Below are 24,090 nucleotides of genomic sequence, written 5' to 3' on the forward strand. Positions count from 1 at the left end.
AGAAATTTATTTGGTGACACACCACCACCTCCTGTCCCGTCGCAGATCAATGGAAACCTCATGGACTGTCACAGAGGATCTTCACGCTCCTAACTGCCCAACATATATGAGCTAGTTTTGACGGGCTTGGTGAGAAGGATTAATACAATTTACGTGGAGGTAGTTAAGGAACTTAGTCCCATATTCAAGCCCTGTTTTTCTTCCCTAATTTCTTCTTAGCTTAGGAAACAACAGAAATGACTAACCGAGAAGAAGCTGAGATACAAATTTCGGAATTAGATTTACTCTCCAGCATGTTTCCTTATGAGGAAGAGTTCATTGTGACTGACCAGCTGGCTGTAGCAGAACTAAAGCACTACCTTGAAAATGAGTCTGCAGAGGTGCCATCTTCAAAAGTTCAGTTTATACTGAATGTAAAGCTAGAGGTCTCTAATGCCTCTATGGTATTGTAAACACATTTTTTAAAATTTTTATTTTTATTTTGTGGGATTTTAGGGCTTACTTGAACTGAACATTTGCTCATTTGTTTTTAGGTGGAATTCTCTATGGCCTGTGCCTTACCATTTAAATATCCGACTGTTCTACCAGAAATTACTGTGAGGTATAGCATTAAAAGTACAGCTAATAAAAACATTTACAAGCTATGGTGTACTACATAAGTACAGATATGATGGGAAAAAACAGTCCTTTTTTGATAGTTTACTGACAAATTAAGCCAGATGGACAACAATGTTGAAGAAAAACTAATCTCCAAGGCTATGATTTCTTTGGTGTCCTCAGTACATAAGGGAGAAAAATGGGAGAAGTGTGGAGGAGTGCCATCTTCTGTACAGAAGGGTTACGTGTACATACTGTTTATAGGCCTGATGCTCAAGAAGAGAGACTGTTGTCCATTTTGACAAGTCTTAACACTAGCTAAAGGAGTGAAAAGTTAGTCAATGGTCTTATTATTCTCTTGTCAAAATGCTGTTACTCCCAGGCTTCTGTTATTTTTTATTGGAACATCTGTGTTTAAAGAAGTAGCCTTGCATATTACAGGAAATCAGTTCAGCCACCGTACTTACTTTTCAAGTACCTTTTTCTTGATTTTGATTTACAGATTGGTAGTACTATATGTGAACTCAAGAGTTAGGACACCAATTAAATACTAATTAAGACTTTGTCATAGCTAATATGACTTAAGTATCAACAGCTAATGCATACCATCTAGATATGGCCTGATTTTTTGGCAGCTTGAAGTAAAACTGTTTGAAAAACGTGCTAAATTTTAAGCATATTACAACTGCATTTATATTTTTCTTTTTCTTTAGGTCATCATTATTAAGCCGCTCTCAGCAGATTCACCTGAACTCTGATCTAAAAACATATTTGATGCAAAAATGCAGTGGTGAGCCCTGCATGTTGAGTGCAAGGGAGTGGGTTAAAGACCATGCAGCTGCTTACATTGACAAAGAGCTTTCGTCTTCCTCAGTGACAACATCAAATGCCATGCAGTCAGAAGACATCACATTCACTCGATTGTGGATCTATAGTCATCACATCTACAACAAGCAAAAAAGAAAGAATATTATTGACTGGGCCAAGGAGCTCTCTCTCTCAGGGTTTTGCATGCCAGGGAAACCAGGTGTAGTTTGTGTAGAAGGTCTACAAAGTAGTTGTGAAGAGTTCTGGTCAAGGTTAGTTTTTATTTGTACTTAAATGCCATTAGTATTTGGAATATTACATGTTTCATGTTGTGTATGTGGCTAGAAGGTGGGAAATCCAATCACCTTCCAACCTTTAAAAGTCTGAAAAGTATTTGTGTTTATCATAATATATTTACAACTCTGAATATCCACTGTACTGTTGGTTACAGCAATCAAAGCTACTAGTACCACACGGTGCACATTTATTTGTGTTTTACCTTCCTCTGTATTTCAGTTGTATAGCAATGGACTGCAATACCCCAGTCGTGTTAGATATGTATGCTGTTATATTGCTTTACATTCATGTTTTATTCTGCTCCCATCATCTATATTTCTGGGTGTCGCAGACTAAATGAACATTGCCATTTGATTATAACAGCCGAGAGAGTTCGAGAATATGAGAATTCTTAGCACAGGCAAGGCAGAAGTGAGCACTGAAATTGAAACCACATCTTCAGCAATTATTTTGTGAGGAATAACATTAAGGTTTTTGAATCCTGGGGAGATACAAAGAAACAAGCTCCTGATTATGGGAGTGTTTACATGTGAGTAGTGTTTCTATGACCAACTAGGGATCCATTTTCTCTGTCAACATATATGTACAAATGGAATGTATTGACTTCTGTGATAATAGCTCTTTCATAGTATTTTCTAAAAGTCTTTATTTTATAGATTCGTATTTCTGCAATTGCTTTCAGAGTAAGAAGATTAACATGGAAAAGAATTCTCATCCGGCACAGAGAAGATGTTTCTTTGGAAGGTGGAGGACATGCTGAGATTCAGAAACACAGAAAGTTCTCCACTTTAGAAGAAAAATGTTTTGATGCACATGGTGCCAGAGGAAATCATATGGATTTGGGGCAGCTATATCGGTTTTTAGAAGAAAAAGGTTGTGCTGACATTTTTCAAATGTACTTTGGGGTTGAAGGGCATTGAAGATCACCACAGGTCCAAGTGGTGATCTTTGTAAGTTAACCCTCCTGACACATTCCTTAGCTGTTCTGCAACAGTTGATCAGAGAGGGGATTAATAATTTGTGGTGTATGTGATGAATCCAGTTTTCAATGAAAACAAATACCCAGTGAAATCCTGATTAATGAAAATGACTAAATGAATGCTGTATTACACTTTCTGGTTTTAAGGACATTTAGGGTACATACCTAATTGTAGTGAAAGAAAATATGTTTGATAAACTGCTGGGCAGTTGCAGAAGTATAGATGAATGAATAGATGGAATTACGATGAATGAATATATGAATAAGAAGAGACAAAAATGAAGTGTGCATATCTCAGGAGGGGAAATGTGATGTTTGCATTATTTGTTACTGTTTACATACACTACCTGAAGGCTTTTTTATAACAATCTTTTCCTCTACTTTCTACCTGAAAGTATACTAAGCCATGAGATTAATGTTTTCTTTACAAAAAAAAAAAAAAAAAGGAGGGAGCAAGTTCACAAAAGTCTTGTTTATGCAAACAGGATGAGCTAGGATGCCTACTCTAAGGCATAAGAATCTTCCATAGGTAAAAGCGTGTATGCAGGTCAGAGAGATGCTGTGGTGGCTCCACGACATCCATAGCAGAGGAGTCCAGTCTGTTTACTCACGTAAAAGCAGAAGCTTACTAAGGATTAGGCTCCCTTACAGTGCACTCTAAACCAGTAAAACCATGCTTACCCTGCTGAGTTCACACGTTTGCAGTCCACTAATTTCAAGTGGATTATGCTGCCTATGCTTTTGAGTCTGGTTTCAACAAAGTTGTATCAATGAATGCTAATTTGTTTCTTTGCTTATGGATTCTGTATCTGTATCATGTACACGTCATAAAAAGCGGAGATTGGTTGCTTCTGATGCTGATTAAATATTTCTGCGTAGATCCGGTAAAATTCCTAACATTCAGATCTCTGGTATGGACATGGGCACCTTTTGTAGCGATACTTTGCAGTGATTTCATTCGACGAGTGCCGATTTGCCTCTATTTCAAACTTTGCCACATCGTAAGCCTTTGTAAGTGTACAAGAATAGCGTGGCCTAACACAGGACGCATGATATCCTTGAAGCCTCGGCACTGTTAAGATCTGTTGATGGGTACACAGTTTAAGGATATTTCAGCTAGATTACACCGAGGTTACATTTCACAACAACGCGCTGGCGGTTATCGGAACTGTTTGCAATTTTCCCGTCAGCACCGGCTCATCTTTCACGGACGCGTTCCGAGGAAGAGGGGCCGTGTGTGCCGCGGTGTCCCCGGTACCGGCACTACCAGCAGGCCTGGCAACACCGGAGGACCCACGGACCTCCGTGGGTTGACGTGGGCGTCGCGCGCCTGGCCCCGCCCTCCGGAAGCGGCGCGCTCCCCCGCCCCGGCCGTGCGGCTCCTCGCTCCCGGCCGGTGCCCAGCGCCGCTGCCGCCATGGGGGGCAAGAACAAGCAGCGAACCAAGGGCAACCTGCAGGTGAGCGCGCCCCGCGGGGCGGGGGACCGCCGCGCCGCGCCCGTGGGCCCCGGGTCCCGCGCGGCCTCCGCCGGTGGTCCCGGCGAGCCCTTCCCGTCCCGCCTCAGCGGGGCCGGCAGGCGGCCTGGCCGGGTAGGGCGGCGGGGCCCGAGCCTCGGGGCCTGACCCTCGGGGCTGGGCCTGGGCCTCGGGGCGGCGGCTTCCGGCACCGGCGGGCCGGTTAAGGCCGCCCTGCCCGGTGCCGTGGGAAGGGGGTGTAGGCCGCCGCAGCCCGTCCCCCGCGGGGAGGCGGCGCTGCCTTCGGGCCCGGTTGCAGTAGCTGAGGCCGCCGCCGGGCTTCAGGGGCGACTCTTGGCCTGGGCCCGTGTTTCAGGGGAGCGTGACTGCAACTTTCTGTGGCGTTTGTACGCGTTTCCCAGAGAGGGGCAAGGGCAGGGGCGTGTAACTGCAAAATCACCGCGGGTGTCAGTTCAGCAAGGTACCGGTGGGTACATTTAGTGTACTTTTCAGTGGAGAGTCTCGGAGTACACCTGTCGTGGTGTCTCCCTCTTGCCACGGTGCCTGAAGCGGTGTGACATCCATCATATGTGGCACTCGCTCAGGGTGGGAGAATTGTGCGTGGAGTATTGTGTTCAGGTTATGTAATTCCTACAAATCTTCTCCCTCTCACGTATTTAGAGAAGACTAGGGAACACAAAGAACCATGTCCTTATAGTCAAGGTTTCACATGCAGAAAAAATGACTTACTATGTAGATATAGTAGTCAGGTAAAATGTGGCTTATGTACCTCAAGAAAAGTCAAAAAAGTACGATGAACTTCAACAAATTGTCATTACTTTAAAAAAAAAAACCACAACAAACTCACAAAACTGCAACTGTCATAAGGAAATAAAAGGTATTTGGACTATAAGGTATCACAGAGAACATTAAAGCATCAGTCAGTCAGTTTTGGGACAGTCTTTTCAGAAGAGTGTGGTTGACCTAAACATGAGCCACTGATACGATGAGCAAGGTGTTGACTTAACTGGGGCAAACTGGAAGAGATACTGAACTCCAAAACACTTACTGTGATACTAATAGGATAGTATTATACTGTGTTATGTATGTACGTACCCTTTGGCTCCATTCCTCTAAATCTTTCTTGGCCTCTTTGCTGCTGGTAGCATCCTTTGTTTGTGTGTGTTCTTATTTTTCCCGATGATATGAAGAGCATTCCCTGGGAGCTATATTGGTCCATATGCAATAACATGAGAAGAACTAGTAAAAACAGAAGTAGTGAAGGGGGGTAAATGGTTTCTTACTAAATTGTTTGCTTACAGAAGGACTTTTCTGTTACACTTTTTTGTACGTGTATAAAACCAATATAATTTTCCATAAGTATTCATGGATTAAAATCACTATGAGAGAAGGGAATGCTGTTTCCAAAGAGAAGAATAATTTTCTACGTCAAACTTATGTGTTAAAAGCATAGGTGGCCTTTTTTTGTGAGACTTTGCTTTAAATGGAAGGTTAATTACACAATATAAATGGTATCGTTATTTGAAATGCATGATGTGTGCAAAATAAAATAAAATGACTGAAATAGGTAACTGACTTCTGTCCCTGTTTTTTGTCAGCCTTCTAGCAGTGGCCGAGCTGCAGAGCTCCTTGCCAAAGAACGTGGAACAGTGCCTGGGTTTATTGGCTTCGGAACATCTCAGAGTGATCTAGGATATGTTCCTGCAGTTCAAGGAGCAGAGGAAATAGACAGCCTTGTGGATGCTGATTTTCGAATGGTGTTGCGAAAACTTTCTAAAAGGGATATCACAACAAAATTAAAAGTAGGTGTATCCTTTTTTTATTGGAAAACAATACATTCCTCTCCCATCCTTAAGAAAAATGTATCAAGGTAGCTAATACTAATTTCATATTGGTAAATTGGCTAGTACTGCAATCCAGAAGGTAACTTGGTGGACTTATATAAAGGTCCATCACGCAATGCTGGTGGAGCATTCATAAAATTAACTATATAGATGCTCAATTGCAAGAAATGAATGGATTTTTGAAAAAGAGAGTTTCAATGTCTGTTAGAAGCTGGTAAATTACAGAATATATCTCTCTGACTTCTTCAATCATGCTCTTGATATCTTGATTTTAGGCTATGCAAGAGTTTGGGACAATGTGCAAGGAAAGAGAAGCAGAAGTTGTTAAAGGTGTTCTTCCTTACTGGCCAAGAATTTATTGTAAAATCTCACTAGTAAGTATTAAAGTATCTAAATTAAAAACTTCTCTGGATACTTCCTGTGGAAACCTCTAAGGCAGTCTTTATTGATATATATCTAATTTTGTCAGAATTACTGACTTGTTCTAGGAAAAACATGAAGTTGAAGGAAAGTAGTGTTCTTTATTGTGGAGATGTTTCAGTATTGGCAGTGGGTGGAATCTTGAACTGTTCATGCCTGGGCTGTACTTGCTGGATGGAGATTGCTGTTTGTTAGACCTTTGTGTTAAAAAGATGACAAGATATTTCCTCTCATGAAAAGTTCTTTTATATGGATTCCAGAACACCTAAAGAGAATGTACTGTTCAGTTAACGTAATTATAAATCTTTTTGATCTAGGACTAATATCTGACCAGGCTTAATATTAAAAAAAAAAAACAAACAACACAACACATAGAAAAAAACCTCCAAAACAAAAAAAAGACCACCACAAAAAAACCACCAAACATGAAAAGACCATATATAGCCAGATAATCCATAATTTTCTGATACATTTAATTACATCTCCAAACTATCTGGACTGTCTACTGTTGGGAATGTGATACTGGAAAAAATGAATCACTGTTCTGACCCATTAGAGTCCTAGTATTTCTTTCAGGAGCCAAGAGCACAGAAAGTCATGATGTTGTAAATTCATACACAAATAATGGATAATGGTGCACAGTTTGTGTAGGTTTATGGTTGTTTTAATCCAAGAAGTGTCTTCAAGGCTTCCCATTTCTCTTGCCTCTTGTCTTTCTGTTAAATGTTTGTATAAAATGGAAATAGAAACTGTAGTTAGGCATATCAAGGAAAGGTTACAATTTTGAATGTACAACACATTGGGAATATGATGCTGCTAAGTTAGGACTCTCCCCTTATCTAGGGATACTAAGACTTTGTTGTTGTGTTGTGTCTTTTCAAATCTGTATTGCCCAAGTCATTGTGAAAATGGCTGAACTGAGAGACAGCTTTTTTTTTGGTTATCACTTCTGCTTTGAAATACCCAGCATCAAAGATAACGTTTCTTAAAACAATAAATCTTTCTCTTTGTTTTTTCCTTCTTCTTTTTCTTTAACAGGATCACGATCGCCGTGTTCGAGAAGCAACTCAGCAATCTTTTGAGCAACTGATTCTTAAAGTAAAGAAACACTTAGCTCCTTACTTAAAAAGTATCATGGGGTACTGGCTGATTGCTCAATGTGACACTTACTCCCCTGCTGCTTCTGCTGCAAAAGTAGCTTTTGAAAAAGCTTTTCCTTCAAGCAAACAACCTGAAGCCTTAGCATTCTGTAAAGATGAAATTCTTAATGTGAGTTTATACTTTAAGGCTTTGTGTTGAGTATATGTCAACTTTTATTACAAGTTTAAAACTCATCCTGTCCCCATCTATTCTTCATGATTAAATTTCTTTCTCACCTGAAACTTTGCTCCTGCTAATGTGAAGAGAAGACTGAGACAAAGACACATCCTCTTACTTATTTGACTTGCGATTAGAATGACTGGAACCAGAGGAATTAATATGAAGTGAATTTTCTTGTATGCATTTCTGTGTAACGACACTCAGTCATCACGTAATATTGTTGACAGATGGAATAATGATGCCAGAGTAGTTTTGCTGCAGTGGTAGAGGATTAAAGAATGCTGAGCAGTGTTTCAGAGAGCCTCTACAAGTTTAGTTCTGACCAAGGTTAATGCTCTTCTGCCAGTCATATATGAAACTGAATTGACTGCATTTAAGAAAGTGAAAGTTTGCATTGCTGGCCCATCGTATGCAAACTTAACCGTTTTGTTTTGTCTCGTTTGGCTTCTTTTTAGCAGAAGCCTGTTGTCGTAGGACTGCAACTTACAAAGTACTATGAAGTCTTGATTCAAGCAGTACCATGGCTACTATGTTCAGCAGGAGTCAATTAAATTATGTTCCTGTTCACTAGCGTGTCTAAAATGTGTTTAAAAGACTTGACTCAGAGGTTGTGAAGTTTTATTGTAGAGCTGTTTCTGAATAATGTATAGACTATATTATTCACATTATAAATATTAGAATCTCATGTGTATGTATGTGGTTTTTTTTTTCCCCCTAGGTACTTCAAGATCACCTTCTGAAAGAAACACCTGATACACTCAGTGACCCCCAGTATGTTACCCTGCTTTAATGTATATGGTTTAAGTCTTGGTCTGTATTGGTTTCTCTGTCCCTGGAGGTAGTGGATTCAGTTTTGTTTCCAGAGACAGAAGTTATTTGAGTCCAGACCCCAGCAACTTTCTTTGGGACTAAAGTATAAATGCTTTTGAAAGTGTTATCAGTTGTCTAATTCTTGTTTCAGCTCTTTTAGGAGTAGCATTTTTTAATAGCTGGAAGATGAGATGACTTGAAACTCTCTCTTTTTCTAACACTTTATAATGTAATTTGATAGCGTTAGAACTTATGGGAAGTTTACATATTTACATTGCTGGAATCTGAAATCAAAAGAAGAACACAGAAAAACTGAAGACAGTTTAGTTTAGACAGTTTAGAAGAGCTTGAGAAGCCTACTGCTTTATTTATGATTCACTTTAATTTGTTTTGTTTTCTAAGAACTGTACCGGAGGAAGAAAGGGAAGCCAAATTTTTCCGGATTCTGACCTGTTCCTTGTTAGCTTTGAAAAAGTTGCTTAGCATGTTGCCAAAGAGAGAGAAGCATTCATTGGAGGAAAAGTTAACGTCACTTCTGTCCCAAAACAAATTTTGGAAATACGGCAAACACAGCACACCACAGGTGACTTTTTATTTCTTCTTTATTTTGGTTGGTTTTAGTTAAAGATAATACACTGAACCTAAGCAAGTATTAATTACTTGTATTCTACAAGAATGAACTTTATACTTCACTGAATTATGTTTGAAACAGCCTTCAAATTTTTAGGCCTTAAACAGACAATATTGCTCTAAAATTTGCCCAAATGGGTAATTTGTTATTTCTGTGTCACCATCATCTACTTTTTGGCAATCTGCCATCATTTCAAATTCATGTAGAAGATACAAACTGTGTCAGCTTACTGCATGTGTTCTTAATGCTTTCGGATTTTCATTTTTTTTTTAAAACCATTTTATTGGTCTTTGGTCTGCTAAGACCAATAGTGCATAGAGTGATGAATTGATTCTGGTAATATTTTGTTAAAAAGTTTTAAGGTGCTTTTGGGAAAACATGTCTTTTGATAAGTATATTAAAATAAAATTTTTGATAAGCATTTTATCACTAAACAAATTACTTTAAAATCTTAAACAGGCTTATCAAATAATTTCTTTTTTCTTCTTGAATAATATTTAAACCTTTGCTGATGTGATAAAATACGGGGACCGCGTGTTTGTAAGTTACGGTGACTTTAAAAGGAATGTTATAAACTACATATAGTGACAAAGTGTTGTCATTTGACTAAAATTTTGTTTTTCTGTGGCCTATGTCAGGTTCGCTCAGCTTTCTTTGAGCTGGCTTCTGCTTTTTGCCAGTACTTGCCTGAGCTGGTGAAAACTGAAGCACCAAGAGTTTGTCCTGCTGTTCTTCTCAGCATTGATGACAGTGATGCAGTAGTGTGTCCTGCTCTTTGGGAAGCTGTACTTTATGCTATCGCCACTATTGAGGTAATGTGGGAAACCCAAGTGGTAGATACTTTACTCAAATTCAACTTTTCACCAAGTGCCATTGTTCTCTGTGTAGAATTAGGAAGAACAGCTTGACTTGGTTTTCTTTATGATTAATAACATGAACTTATCAATACTACGTGCTCCTTCTTCCTCCTTAGGATTCCAGTATAACTTTCAAATATATTGCATACAGCATGCCTGAAAATCAGAGTTGTTTTATAAGTTTAATTAATTAACTTGAATCTCTTTGATTAAAAATCGTTACTAGTAAGTAAAATAATACTTAAAAACTTTTGCTTGGTTAAAGACGGTTACAAAAAAGACCCGCAGTGCATTTTTGGTTTGTTTGTTTCCCCTTGTAATCTAGTGCTTGGTTCTATAATGTTCTTATTACTTTTTTTTTTTTTTCCAAATTTACGTGAAATAACAGCTTTGCATTTATTAGCAGGATGAGTGGTGTTGCCATAGACTGGGATGCTTTGGGGGTTTAATGCTGCAGATCTCTTGTAACTGCTGGTATAAACTGTAACAATTGATGGGGGGAAAAAAATCTTTGCTCAGCTTGCTATAAATACAGGTATCTGGAACTATGATGAATCGAATCAGATGACAAAAAACTTTGGGGTGTGGGAGGAAAGCGCCAAGGTATTCTGCAACTGTAACTAAATTTTTGAGGGGAGTTTTGAAGTAAGTGATGCTTCTAAAGTTAGGATTTTGAAATCATTGCTTATTCTTGATAATAAGAACTCAGAATTAAATACAGGACCAGTTACAGTAATGATTTTTATAAAGCATCCTTAAAGCTTTATTAAAGAGAAGCCTTTAATTGCAGTGTGCTAACAAGGAAGGTCCATTGATTTTAAACAATACAGAAACAGTTTTATCATGTTAACTTCTTAAATTCACAAGCTGAAATAGGGAGAAAGTGATTTTTAAAAATACTGGCAGGTGAATTTAAATTTTACAATAACTTATTTCAGCTACAACATAGGGAGGTAGATTAAATGCCTAGCTTGGGAGTTCTTCCAAGGCAACATATTCTCGTTTAATTTACAATAAGTGTATTTCTTTCTGTAGGACTGTTGGAATCATGTAAATGCCAAAAAGGGAGTTCTACCAAAGCTGTGGACAGTGCTTCGAGAAGGTGGACGAGGACTTGCTACTGTTATATACCCAAATCTCTTGCCGTTCATTAGCAAGGTGCCTCCTGGCATTGCAGAACCAAAGCTGGAATATTTAAGAACTTTTTTCAGCTCTATAATTCAAGGGTAAGAACCACAAATTTATTTATTTATTTGAAATCAGTCTCTTTTACATTTGGAAATAGGAGAACTAATCTTCTTTAAGCATTTAAAGATAAGTAACATATCATTTGGCTTGAGGATATTTAAATATGCATTAATTGTTTATTTGAGAAAAGGCTGTTTTCATTATGATATTTGAAAAATCATACTTTAAAAATACTTTTAAAAATCCAAAACTAGAGTCAGTTCTTTGTGGCTGTTCCTGTCTTCTTAAACCTTCAGCCTTCTTTTTGATTTTATTATGTCTTCTTTACCTAAAGCATTCTTATCTGTCCTTGTCAAAGCTTTGTGTTTATTCCACGATAAGTTTTAAAACGGGAAACTAGTTTAAAATGAAGAGTGGCTTTGAAGACATCAGGCTCTTCTCACCAGTGTGTAATTATTACAGAGGTTATTGGGGATTAGCATTATGATTGTGAAATTTCCTATATGCAGGAACTTTAATTCTTGTGATATTGATTTTTAAAGGATTGAAACTGCTATCATTTTTTGCCTTTAAAATACATCAAAACCAACTTTCTATCAAATCTGATTTAAATAGATGCATGTGCATTGTGTACTCAAAAGCATATATAAGTTATTTTATGAAAGACTAAATCATAACTTATTTAAACAAAATCAATTCTCAATTGATCTTGGTGTGGCCATTAGCAGAGCTCTTGGAGAAGAGAGTTATTTATGGGTTGGTTTTGAAAAGTGTATAGAATTTTATTACAAGTAGTAAAATGGTTGTAATATTTGTATGGTAATTTGTGTGTTCTAACCTTCACTGAAAAGCAAACAAATTACAGTTGTTCAGACTGAAACTGGCTGTGGTGAAACTGTCTTTTGTGGGCTTTTTGTTTTAGTTTTTTTTTCTTTTTTTCTGTAATGACAGAAAGTGACCCCTTCTAAACCTCTGTGGTGTGTGTAGAAAATTGCAAAGGAGTTTTGACAAACAGCTGAAAGAGTAGACAGTATGCTTGACTGGATAAGTTTCCTCTATTTACATAGATTTTTTTTGTGAATGCTAAAACGAGATGAAAAAGTTATTTGAAAGTTATATTAAATGCCTGGATTTATTAATGCCTGGGTTTATTGTTTTAACTCTTTAAATATGTCCTATTGAATGTGTTTTGACCTGACTCCTATCAATGATTCTATGATTGATTCTATATTCTCATATTGGTGTTGTCTGGATAAGAACACCATAAGCATGGTTACATTCATTGCATACAGTCAGCATAGATGACTGAGTGTGCCCTCCCTCCAATGTTACCTTTCAATAGGTTGTCAAGTGAGAGAGCAATAGCCAGCCCTTCAGAAAGTTCAGCAATTATAACTGCATTTATGGAGTGTCTGCGCTTTGCCATACTACAGAAAATAGACAAGGAAGATGACCAAAGACAAATTCATCAAATGCTTATATATGACCAGGTATTTATTAGAAATACTTAATATTGTTGTGTGTACATCTAATAGTTAAAAGTTAAAGAAAAATGTAAATTTCTGTCAGGATTTACTTCTCTGTTGAATGTTTTACTAGATTTTATGGAAAAAATAATCTTACTGAATTTAGTCAATTTTTTCCTTCCTATAAAATCATTCCTTTTACTGTGCAGTTTAAATTATATTTAAAAAAAAAAATCTCACCCTGTATATTTTTATTAAGTCTTCAAGCTTGAGTAATTCTGATGCTTTTGGAATTGCTTCCAGAATGTTTTTCAAAATTATAGAATTTCCTGGTATTATAAAGAATAAAATGATCATCTAGTTGGATCACTGTTCTTTAATAATTTTTTTGTCTTTGTAGCTGATTCCTCTTATAGATGCTGTACTTAAGGAGCCCAGGTTACAAAACGGTCCATTATTTTATCAAATAGCAGAAATGCTGAGCTCCTGGGAAGCTAAAGCAGAACTTTCCAATGATGATGGCACAGATGAAGTTTTCCAGAAACTGTTGTCAAATTTTTGGGATCATCTTTTAAAAATGTGTGTAATTCATGTTGATACGTTGGAGACTGATGAGAAATCCTTGTTTGCCATATCTGGTATGCTAGAAATTCTTCAGAATTCGAAGAGTGCTACAAAACCAAACAATAGAAAATCTCTAAAAATCAGATTTACAGATGAGGATGAATCTGAAAGAAACACAGAGAATGGAAAGCTTACGGAAGTGAGAAATAGTGACTCTGAAATACAGGCTGACTTGCAGCATAGTTCACTTCTAAGGAAAGAACCTTTAGAGAATTTAGTCTGCAACCTTGCTGAACTGAGTATTGTGTATGTCAATGAACAGAAGTCAGAACAGCATTTGAAATTTCTCTCTGCCCTGCTCAACTCTTTTTCTTCAAACAGAGTCTTTCAAGTACTTTTAGAGCAGGGAAATGATGCAAGCTCTGTGCAAGCTGAATCCCAAAATGAAATTGAAGCTCATCATGAAAATCCATCTGTACAATTTCTGCATATGAATTTAATAGCATGGCTGAAAGAAGACTGGAGGAAAGACACCCATTTTCTGGTTGATATTTTGTACAGTGTGCTTAATTGTTGCAACAGTAATGATGAAAGGAAAATCATTCTTGATGATTTAACGAAGGTATGACTCTTGCCCATTTTATCAATGTGACTACTCTTTTTGTGGGCTGTGTTTGGTTAATCATTTTATTTTGGGGCTGTGGAATGGAAGATATTCTACATGAACATGGTCAAGTTCAGCAAAAGGAAGGTAGATTTAGGAAAGTTTGACATGACAGTGTTGGGGTGAAAGGCTGTCCCTTTCTATATGGTATAAATCATTAAAAAAACCCCCGTAACATGAGAATTTCTCTGTGGTTTCATACTAGTCATCGGGGACCTTGCTTATAAGTGCAGTCCCTTATTGATCTGTGGGGTAGAGAAAGACTTCGAAGCCAAAAATAATATAATCAATAACTTTGTTACTGAAACTTAGCAACTTCTGCTTATCCCCTGCAGAAAATAAAGTTGTAAACCAAATGGTTAAAATGGTATTAAATGCTTCCTATTCAGCAAAGAATTTGTTAAATATTGTGGAATTTTGTTTTTCTTTTCAGATGGATCTGAAATGGATTATTTTTCTCCAGATAATTCAAAAGGTACCTCATAAGACTTTTTTGTTCTTGTTTTGCATAGTTTCAGGTATTTTGCTGGTGTTAGCTTTGAGAGTTACATGTGTTTGAATGACTTTTTTTTTTTATTTTTTAAGTAGTGATATTTTCCATAGTTTGAAAATCTTGTAGTAATAGTTTCAGACTGTTGTTTGTTTTAACTGCATTTAAATCTGGGGACAATCTTAGAAATGAAATGATGATACCAAAACGAAAGCATCTTTTTGTACGTTCTATTTTTGGTCAGTTTGCTCTTTGAGCTAGGGGGATTCCTGATTTGTTACTGGTCATCCCTTCTAAGCTAGAGAGAATGGAGTTGGGTATTAGACGAATAATTTAAATGATTATTTGTAGCATCACCCTTACATCATGCTTACAAGGAAAAGATAGTATACCATTTTTTCACACAGGATATTGAAAGACTGACATTTAAGTGATTGCCTGGGATGAAATATGAAGTGTATTACAACTTTTTGGACAAGAACTCATAGCACTTGATTTACAGTCTAGTGCATTGACCATAATAGCTTTCCTCACAGATACGGCGTATTTTAGGAATCCTCAGTTTTCATGGTTTTGTAACTTACAATGGCTTATCACCAAAACAATGTTTTTCTGATTTGTGACCTTCCATTTTGTTTTTAGAGAAATTCAGATGCTGTAAGTAGATTTTATGTTGTAAATAGATTTTATTTCAGCCAACCTGGCCATCCAAAAGTTATCTTTCTAACTCCAATGTAGGCATTCCCTGGACTCTATAGTTAGAGAAAAGGAAAAAGAAGAGCTTTCAGAAGGTGGCTTGTTTCACTCTAAAGTAGAGGTCTGACCTAGCCATAAGTTGCTGTCTCTAACCAAAAAGAAAGTTGGGGGGGATTGTTGCAGACATGAACACCTAGAGACTTACTGTTTATGACAGATGATATGATTCCCACTCTGTGTGTGCAGGTTTGACATATTAATCTTTTGCTTAGTTAGTAATAAAAGTTAATACCCTCGAAAGATTATTAGAATAATTTTCTCGTGATTCAGGCATGCTCAAGCACAGCAAACCTTTCCTTAGTCTCTGACTGGCTGAAAGGAGATACACTTGGAGAAAGACTTGTAATGCTGGCTGATGATCTGTGTCACCTGGGTTTAAAACCTATAGCAGCCTCATCAGAATCATCCTCTTCAGAAAGGTGGACCCTCCTGAGCTTAGTGTTGTCACAACACATTAAAAATGGTAAGCATATTTATTCCTTAGAGTTTGTGAAGTGTGAATCTTCCAGAATACTTAATTTGTAACATCTAGGCTTTCTTCTGGTTTGTGTTTGTTTTTTTTATTTTATTATTTTTGGTGGTTTTTTGTTTTTTTTTTTTTTACTTGAGCCAATTAACCATGTCCAGCTTAATTTCGTAAACACTAACTTGCAGCAGCAACATTGCAATTTCTTTGGTCTGCCTTGCTAAACAACAGTCAGTGTTTAAAGAACAGATTCAGATTTGCAAATCTGGAAAACTTGAGGAAAAGTTAAGTAAGTTTGATTTATTAGCTGATGTGCTGTAAAATAATATTAATTTTTAAACTATACTATCTGAAATTTACCTTCAAAACTAGACTATAAAAAATCAATGGTTATGGACCCACACATGCATTGGTAATGCCTTGTTACAGGACCTATGAATTGCTTTGAGCCATTTTCAGTTAGTCATGTATTTTAAAAACTGTGTGTGTGCACTTATGCTGTATATGTAATCTATTTTTTATTAATAACATCCTATTTCTGTTCTTCCTTACATTCTATCGTATCTGTGATACAGACTTCTAGTGGCGCGCTATTTTCTTGATGTGTTATATATAAGCTTGTCATTTGTGCTGTGTTAAACTCAGCATTTGCTTTGATCCCTGAGATAACATACTTCAGTTTATCTGAATGCTGGGCACATTTGTGGTGCTTTTGAGTTTCAAAGATGCATGCAACAAGTTGACTGCAGTGGATGTTCATATATAGTGCATCCTGAAAGTGTTGTAAGATTGTTATTTCTGTTACTGGAACTTTTGATGTAGAGGACCATCAGGAAAACCTGTTCCCTCTCTCCAGAGGCAGTTCAACAAACTTGCTCACTTGTGAGTTAGTGGTGTCCTAGGGCTGATTGTCCAGTGACTTTGCTTTTTGGCTCTAGAACTAGAGGTACTGCTGGGCTCAGGTATTTGTTTTGTGCTGGGTGCTGTGTGATGCGTTTTTAATATATGTTGGATGAAGTCTTAAGAGACCTTCAGGAACTATGGTTCTTCTTGACTTGGTAATTTAGGCCAAAATAGACTATGTGGACTTCAAAAAGATTTTTTGATGAGATCTCTCATTTAAGTTTCTCAAGGTAAATTGTCATGGAGTAAATGGAAGGGCCTTTCATGGCTCAGTAACCTATCAGATGATTCATGGATAAGTAACCTATCAGATGATAGGAATTAAAGGGGAAAAAGGATAAATACTGAAAGGATGATAATTGCTTCCGATAAATTATTCAGAGTAATCAAAACTGCAACTTCAGGGAGCTATAGCAGTGTGTTGTGATACTGAATGATTAACTGATATAATTACGAATTAATTTCAAAAGCAATAAATATCAAAAGTATACATGGGAAGAACACAGTTGTAACTGTATCTATTCAGTGGTAGGCTCTGAGCTTGTTAAAACTCAGAAAAGACATCTTCAGTCATTTTGATGGTTCCCTGTAAGTGGCAGGTTGGTGCTCAGCAATAAAAAAGGAATACAGGTTATTAGGAGCTGCTGTGAAAAGAACAAAGGACAAATGAAAATTATTATGGCATTGGTGTGCCATTATCTTGAATACTGCCTGTAGTTTTGGGCACTGCAATATTCTTGTTCACCAATATGCTTTTGAAAAAAAGTGTGATAGAATTAGTATATGCCAAAGAAAGATGGCAGGGATGGTTAGGCAAATGCAGCGGCCTGTGCTTGTAGAGGCAATAAAACAGACTAGAATTTTTCAGCTTGCAATGAAAGTGATTGGGAGTGGGGTTGAGGTAAAGAGCCATAAAATCATAATTTGTATGGAAAAAGCAAATAGGAAGAAGTTTTTCATTGTTTCTTTAAATGGAAGGGCCTGAAGTTGCTTACAGATGTTTAGACAGTAGGCTTGAGGAAAGAGATGAGTATACTTCCTCATACAGTTCATAATTAAATAATGGAATTTGTTGCCACAGGATGCTGTGGAGTTTGAGAATAAATGGGATTAGCCTGCTTCAATCCAGTGATAAAGGGACTAAGCATATTAATGGAAGATAGGTCTGATTGGATTAATTATATGCAATGGTCCAGGTGTAATCTCTGGCTCACAATTGATTACCAGAAGCTAGGAAGGCATAAAAAGGGGAAGGAATCACTCTGCACTTGCTCTATTTTATATACCTTTTGTTTAAGCTGCTTCAGCTGGTTTAGAGAAAGGATACTTGGCACTGTGAAACTTTGGCTAGGTGATCCTAGATGACTGTGGAATAAGAAAGGGAGTTTAGCTATACTTTAGACTAAAACTACTTTGCACTTTATTTTGCATTCGAAATTGATAAATAACAAACAAATCAGTACATATTAATATGACTTTGAATGATTGTGTTTATCAAGTAATCAAAGCATGCTCTCTTTTTTTCCTGTCCCCAATAGAATCTTTGATTGGTGAAGCTTTTGTCGAAAGGATTATTGATAAACTGCAAGCAGCTCTGTCTAAAGCTAAGGATCTTTCTGAAGCTGGAAATACTGAACCATCAGTATCTTTCATCTGTGATGTAGCCTCAAGCTTTTTCAGCTCAGTTAAAGGGTGTTTACTGATGCCATCCTCAGAAGACTTGCTGCTTACCATCTTCCAATTGTGTGCTCAGAGACAGGAATCTATGCACTTAACAGGTAATTTGGAAAAAGAACTTCAACCAAACTTTTTTGTAGTTGATGATTACATCTAAGTTCTTTTTCATGAAACAGATTCAAGTATATAATAGAATATTGAGTTCACAGACATCGAGCTCTTGCAGCTGTAACTGACATGAAAATTTGTGCTTTAATTTATAATCCCAGTAGTTACTACTAAACATCAAGTCCTGTACATCTTTATAAGTATTTAAAACTTTTTTGATGTTAGTATCCCCGTGCTTCAGCTGTCTTTGAGGCTGTGATAGTCCACGCTTTCTGGAGTGTTACTTAAATTAGTTAAGGTCTATGAAGTACAAAGAATGAGCATTTTTTTTGTTCATTCTGCAATGTGAGGTTCCTATGAAAAAATGTGTGCTATCACTTAGTTAAAGATACATATATTTATTCTGAAACCATTTATATTGGTCAAGTTGCTCTGACAAATAGTGACCCATTTCTCTCTCCACTGGCATCTCATTTTCAGACTGAGATCCAGATTTATATTCTTTGAATGCAGAATTTGAGAGTGATAAATTGGTATATGCATTTACTGACATAGATACAAAGGGGGAAGTGTTGCAGAGTTGTCGTAGAAGTGAAGTAAGATAACACTAACCTGAAAACCACTGCTGCTTTGCAAATGAGCATTGATGTGAATGTTCAGTATTTCAGTATTTTAAAAATATCTATGTTTTTGAAGGCCATATGAACATATTGTAGTAGACAACAGGAACATCACTCGTATTCTCAAAATACTATCTGTGTCTCAGAGTTAATTTAAAATTGCTCTACAGGAATAAACCTGTATATTTGCCCTTGATAGTTATTGCATGTAACCACATAAAAAAGAAAATTCTACTCCTACTCTAGGACCTTTAGACATGTAATCGTTGCTGTATGCTGTAGGTTGTAATTTGAGTTTACCTGTTTGTGGTGGTTTTGCTTGTCTGATTTTTGGTGTTGGTGTTTTGTTGGTGGTTTTTTTTTTTTTCCCTACAATAGATTTACTGGTATGTAAATTAAAACACACTTGGATGTCTGGTGTAAATTCACTTGTGCGTCAACTTCGGAGCATGCAGAAACAGAGTACCTTTTGGCATAAATCTGCACTGTGGGTCAAGAATCAAATTCAGTCTTCCTCTTTGGATGTTAAAAGGTAATTGTGATGTACATGTCCATTTCATAATATGTTGTTCTCCAAAACAAACTAAGATCAGTGCTATACTATTCTTTATTTAATTGGTATCTGTGTTACTGAGAGTTTTTTCAGCCTGTCAGAGGTGAGAACTGTGGCATAGAGCATAAGTTAAAAGTCATTGGTATAGCATGTATATAGCAGTGATATAATGTATATAGTATTGTATCAATGTAAAATAAAGCAGGTTGCTTTTACTAGAATGTGCCAAACTTGTTTGCAGTGTTTTCTCCTTTCCTCAGCCTTCAGGTTTTGATCTCTGCAGTTAGTGATTTGTTGTCTAAGCTTATGGAAGCTGACGGACAGTCTGGATATCTTGTGGGAGCTTATGTTGAACATGTCATGCCAAACAAAACCGAGTGGGAGAAATTGCGTGAGTCTCTATCCACTGAGGTATGAAAATGATAATGGGCTTGCACATGGTAGTCAATCTTACCTCAAGTTTCTGTCCTTTAGGGTGATAAGCATTCTTTATTTTGACATGGGACTGCAGTTATGAATACGCATTGTTTGTATAAAGGTTCTTTTCAGCCTCTGTCCATGACAGAGGACAAAATCTGTATGTTTATGGCCCCATCCAGTACTACTGGAGAATATAAAGATCTATGAAATTACCCTTTTCTGCATGGAACACCAGCAACTTACTTCACAATTCAGGAATTTTGTCTGACAGAATATACATCATGAAGATGTTCTTATCTTTAAGTTAATTCTTCTGTAAGATTAATTTTGTGAAAGACATCAGTATCTGCAGAGGAAGGAACATGATGTGCTGACTATCAACAAAATACTGACACACGTAGAGTGGGGAAGGACATAAATTACCTGTCCAACCACCAATCTTCAGTAACCTTAGTATTTCTTGTAAAATATATAGCGGTCTAAAGATACGTATTTATTTCTGAGGCAGCAATGCAGTTTCAAGCTACTGCTCTGCATTTAGGTTTTTTAATATGCTGGAGTGGGTCATCCTCACCATTGTGCTTTTGGTGTTAATTATTTGTTCATACTCTTTTTATGCACATTTTACAGTGGATGCACAAACCTCTTTTGGAAGGAAGGCTTAGTATGAATTGTGAACCTTTGGGATTATGTGTCAAGCTGTGTGGCACATCTAAACTTCCAGGCCACCTGTGTACTTCAGCCTTATTAAGTAAAATGGTGCTACTTGTATTGGAAAATGGTATAGTCCATGGAAATGATGATGCTGAAAGGAAAAAAATTGATGATATAAGTAAGTTACAATGGTAAAACTTAAAGGAATTTGATTTTATAGTAGTTGTAAATTAACATGAGTTGATAATCAGAAATGAATAGTTAAGTTTGGCATATAGGTATGAGAAATCACCCTTTTATCTTCTGTTGTTTTCTTTTTTTCTTCAATTCTCCTTTAAATGTAGAAGTATGTACAAGTATAGTGTTTATACTTCTAGGATCTTTTGTGATTATATACGTGGTATCTTAACAGAACTCTGAATTTGGAGAAGTTTGAATTTACAATGAAGTTAAAAGTTGTTCATTGCCAAAACACATGGTGCATTGGCATGAGTGGGCAATGGGAACTGTATCCATGCTATCAAATAAAGTGTTGAGTGTTTAGCTGTAATGTAAAGATATTTTGAGGCAGCAATTTTTCGTAATTCCACCAGGTGGAATCTTGTTTCTTTTTATTTATAGAATGCTCAAATTAAAGCCAGCATTATCAAATTAATAATTCTATCTCCAAAAGTTTCACCATGATAAGTGTAATTGTTCAGTGTGGGTCTTTGTAAGCTAATGAAGAAACCACATGCTAACTATTAGCATCAGATTTGTTTGGTTTTTTCCTGGACTTGGATCTTGATTGCCTTGTCTGCAAGAAATATATATAGTTTTTTAAAAAAAAAGGGGGGAGAGAGAATAGAGAGGAGTTAAGAGTTCTTGTCATGCTTGATTTGTTTTAAAATTTCCTGAACATCTAGAATAGACTAGAATAGCCTCTTCTTCTCTTGTATTTTGTGATGCAATGGCAAATACCCAGTTTGTGCTCTTAAGCACCTGAGATTGCATATAAATGTCATCTTTTTAATGCATTAAAAACATACTTAAAAACCCACCAAACCCAACAAAACCTTGACCTGAAACTTCTTGCTTATGCACTGAATATATTCAGCAGTTGTTTGTAAACAACAACCTTTATTTAATTAGTTTCAGAGCTGTTGTACTCATTACAATGGATTGAAGAATTGGAGAATCCTCCTGATCTGCTTCTGGAATATCTTCATATGTTAGAAGACATGCACATCACGTATGAGAAGTTCAGTACACTTAGTAATACAACTAGCCTTCAGCAAACAATATTTGAAAGGTATGTAAGAACAAGTAAAACAATCCTTAATGCTGTCTTCATATTCTGCATTGTATAGAGTATTAAGTGCCACCATATTTCCTTATGTGTATTGATCCAAACTTCATCCAAATGCTTTTGTTGTGAACTGTGCATCTGTATATATTAACCAGGGTCTTTCTTCTTCTTTGAAGATCAGAGGAACATGGAAGACTCTGGTCCTTAACCATGGCTAAAGTGATTCGTGCGGAAAACACTGTATCCTGTGAGATTAAACAACTTTTTAAGACAACAGAAGGGTACCTTAATACTGCTGCCTATAATCTTTTAGTTTGTTGCAAATGTTGATAATGTTAAATGATACTGATTCTGATGAATGACAACTGAAGGCTGAAAGTTTGGTAATATATGTATGTGGTATGTAAAAGTGAGACTCACTTTAGTGTGTGGGATTAGTTACATGCTAGGATATTAGATCACTATGAACCAATTGACATTTTGTGTACTAGTTAAATTTTTGGGTTTCTTTCTTTCTTGATGTTTTGCTTGTATGAATAGGTTTCTGCCATTAACAGAGGGCAGATTGCATACACTTCAGTGTCTATCACCTTTTTTAATTGAGGAAGAAAGGAAAGAACTTGTCTTCCACTGTGTGGCCAAACTTATGACATGCACACAGACAGAGCTTTCCAGCACTGATGGTGAGTATGTTCTTACCTCAGTCTACTTCATTAGAATTTAAGAACATTATTTCATAATAATGTTTGCTTTTAGATAAAACGTGTTAACTATAATAATGTCCTTTTTCCTAGAAAGAGATGTCTTCTCAATTTGCGTATTTCTTCTAGACTGTTTGGCATAGTAGTCTTCTGCCTTATTAAGGAAGTACAAGCTATACTTCTTGGTGCAAAATTAGAACTAAAGGATTTAGGCTGATGTTAAAAGAATTTTGATATTGCCTTACTTCTTGTTTGGTCTATCTGATTTAAACACATCTGTAAATATCAAAATTTTCAATTAATCATTTAGGCTTTACACAGCATGCAAAAACATTACTATTGTCAACTGGTAGTGTCATTATTGTCTTTAGATGCTTTACAAGAACTCTTTCACAGTTTATGTATAATTTTTGAGTAGTTCTTCCAGTGCATGGGATATAGTGTGCTGAGTCAGAACTGCTGTATATACACTTTCAGCAGCTTTTGAAAAATTATTTGGAGGTGATTGAGGTGTGTTTATAATATTGCTTTGAATATCCTTCAGAAAACCTTTATATTTTCACAAACTTGTTGCTTTTCAAGAAAATTATTTGGAAATGCTCACACAGAATCCTTCTACATGTTTGAATTAGATGTTGTTTAAAAGAAAGAACTTTCTCTTTTTTCTCAGTACTGCTTTTGTGCTTTCTTGCACATACTCTTATTGATCAGTCTGTATAAAAACTTGAAAGTTGATTTTTTTTTTAATCTTTTTAACAGGACTGTGCATACTTAAATCAAAAAAACTATATTTGGTAACTTTAAACTGTGGACATCTGTCCCTTGGCAATGTCCGCAGGTTTTCAGATGAGTTCTTCAAATGGATGTCCTCCAAGTGTGAAAAATGTCAGTGTTAGTGTCATGCAGCAATTGAGAGGAACCTTGAATTTTTCTACTGTGGTAGTTTCCCTAACTTCTACTCTTTGGAATTAGTTAAGCTTTCCTGGCTTTCTGAGCGAACTGGTGAACTAACCAAATGTGGCTGTGATAATTTAAACAGAAAATGGGAAAAAGAATCCTCACTCCTCCTCTGCTGTGGAGTGCTCTTGTTTGTAATGCTGGTATGCATTTTCCTTTCTGCTACTTCTCATTTTCCTAAGGATTCCTGAGCAGACAATATATATGCAAATTTTCCCAGTAAGTATGATATAAGCTTACAATTCGAGTTCTAATTATTTTTCAGATCAGGAAAGTGCTGTTAAAGTTCTTGTAAGTCATTACACTCCTGCTTAAGTGAAGTGAATTTTTTGTTTGTTTTTGCTATGCATAAATGATACTTTAATTAACTCAGTTCTTTGTCATCATGCTTGTAAGAAATGTTCTTGTTCTCCAAGAAATCTAGATACATGCGGTTTTCCTTAAAAATGGAAAACAGTATTAATGCAACAGTAGTACTTCACTCTGAAAGTAAAAATAAACACTCTTACAATAACATTGGAATTCACAACTCACAGTTACATTTACTTAATTATCTGTCCAAATTCTTACTTAGCA

At 36.5% G+C, this 24,090-nt stretch overlaps 2 protein-coding genes across 3 annotated transcripts in view; both read left to right on the forward strand.

Moving 5' to 3' along the window:
* The first annotated feature begins 188 nt into the window (after positions 1-188).
* Positions 189-2,931, forward strand: RWDD2B (RWD domain containing 2B). Its single transcript, XM_009809980.2, has 4 exons — positions 189-443; positions 534-601; positions 1,311-1,676; positions 2,384-2,931. The coding sequence occupies exons 1-4, from the start codon at positions 237-239 to the stop codon at positions 2,619-2,621; spliced, it is 879 nt and encodes a 292-aa protein (XP_009808282.2). The 5' UTR covers positions 189-236; the 3' UTR covers positions 2,622-2,931.
* A 1,134-nt stretch (positions 2,932-4,065) lies between these two features.
* The window catches only part of LTN1 (listerin E3 ubiquitin protein ligase 1), a 32,115-nt gene continuing 12,090 nt past the window's right edge, over positions 4,066-24,090 (forward strand). The window contains exons 1-19 of one of the 2 annotated variants that reach the window (XM_059818833.1): positions 4,066-4,139; positions 5,756-5,959; positions 6,277-6,375; positions 7,460-7,690; positions 8,460-8,512; positions 8,954-9,134; positions 9,821-9,994; positions 11,075-11,265; positions 12,570-12,717; positions 13,094-13,879; positions 14,355-14,396; positions 15,438-15,630; positions 18,075-18,314; positions 19,320-19,473; positions 19,755-19,905; positions 20,545-20,746; positions 21,700-21,859; positions 22,033-22,137; positions 22,397-22,539. In XM_059818833.1, coding sequence (XP_059674816.1) covers positions 4,098-4,139; positions 5,756-5,959; positions 6,277-6,375; positions 7,460-7,690; positions 8,460-8,512; positions 8,954-9,134; positions 9,821-9,994; positions 11,075-11,265; positions 12,570-12,717; positions 13,094-13,879; positions 14,355-14,396; positions 15,438-15,630; positions 18,075-18,314; positions 19,320-19,473; positions 19,755-19,905; positions 20,545-20,746; positions 21,700-21,859; positions 22,033-22,137; positions 22,397-22,539 — 3,499 coding nt within the window. In that variant the 5' untranslated portion in view covers positions 4,066-4,097. The remainder of the gene's footprint in view (positions 4,140-5,755; positions 5,960-6,276; positions 6,376-7,459; positions 7,691-8,459; positions 8,513-8,953; positions 9,135-9,820; positions 9,995-11,074; positions 11,266-12,569; positions 12,718-13,093; positions 13,880-14,354; positions 14,397-15,437; positions 15,631-18,074; positions 18,315-19,319; positions 19,474-19,754; positions 19,906-20,544; positions 20,747-21,699; positions 21,860-22,032; positions 22,138-22,396; positions 22,540-24,090) is intronic. The other variant, XM_059818840.1, reaches the window with a different exon arrangement.

Source organism: Gavia stellata, chromosome 1, assembly GCF_030936135.1.
Source record: "Gavia stellata isolate bGavSte3 chromosome 1, bGavSte3.hap2, whole genome shotgun sequence".
Lineage (NCBI taxonomy): Eukaryota > Metazoa > Chordata > Aves > Gaviiformes > Gaviidae > Gavia > Gavia stellata.

What these genes read in the sequence shown, in the direction of transcription:
- RWDD2B (XM_009809980.2), top strand. Translation starts at nt 237, where the DNA reads ATGACTAACCGAGAAGAAGCTGAGATACAAATTTCGGAATTAGATTTA. An exon ending in AGGTCTCTAATGCCTCTATG is followed by an intron (nt 444 to 533) that starts GTATTGTAAACA and finishes ATTTGTTTTTAG; the next exon opens with GTGGAATTCTCTATGGCCTG. An exon ending in TGTGAAGAGTTCTGGTCAAG is followed by an intron (nt 1,677 to 2,383) that starts GTTAGTTTTTAT and finishes AATTGCTTTCAG; the next exon opens with AGTAAGAAGATTAACATGGA.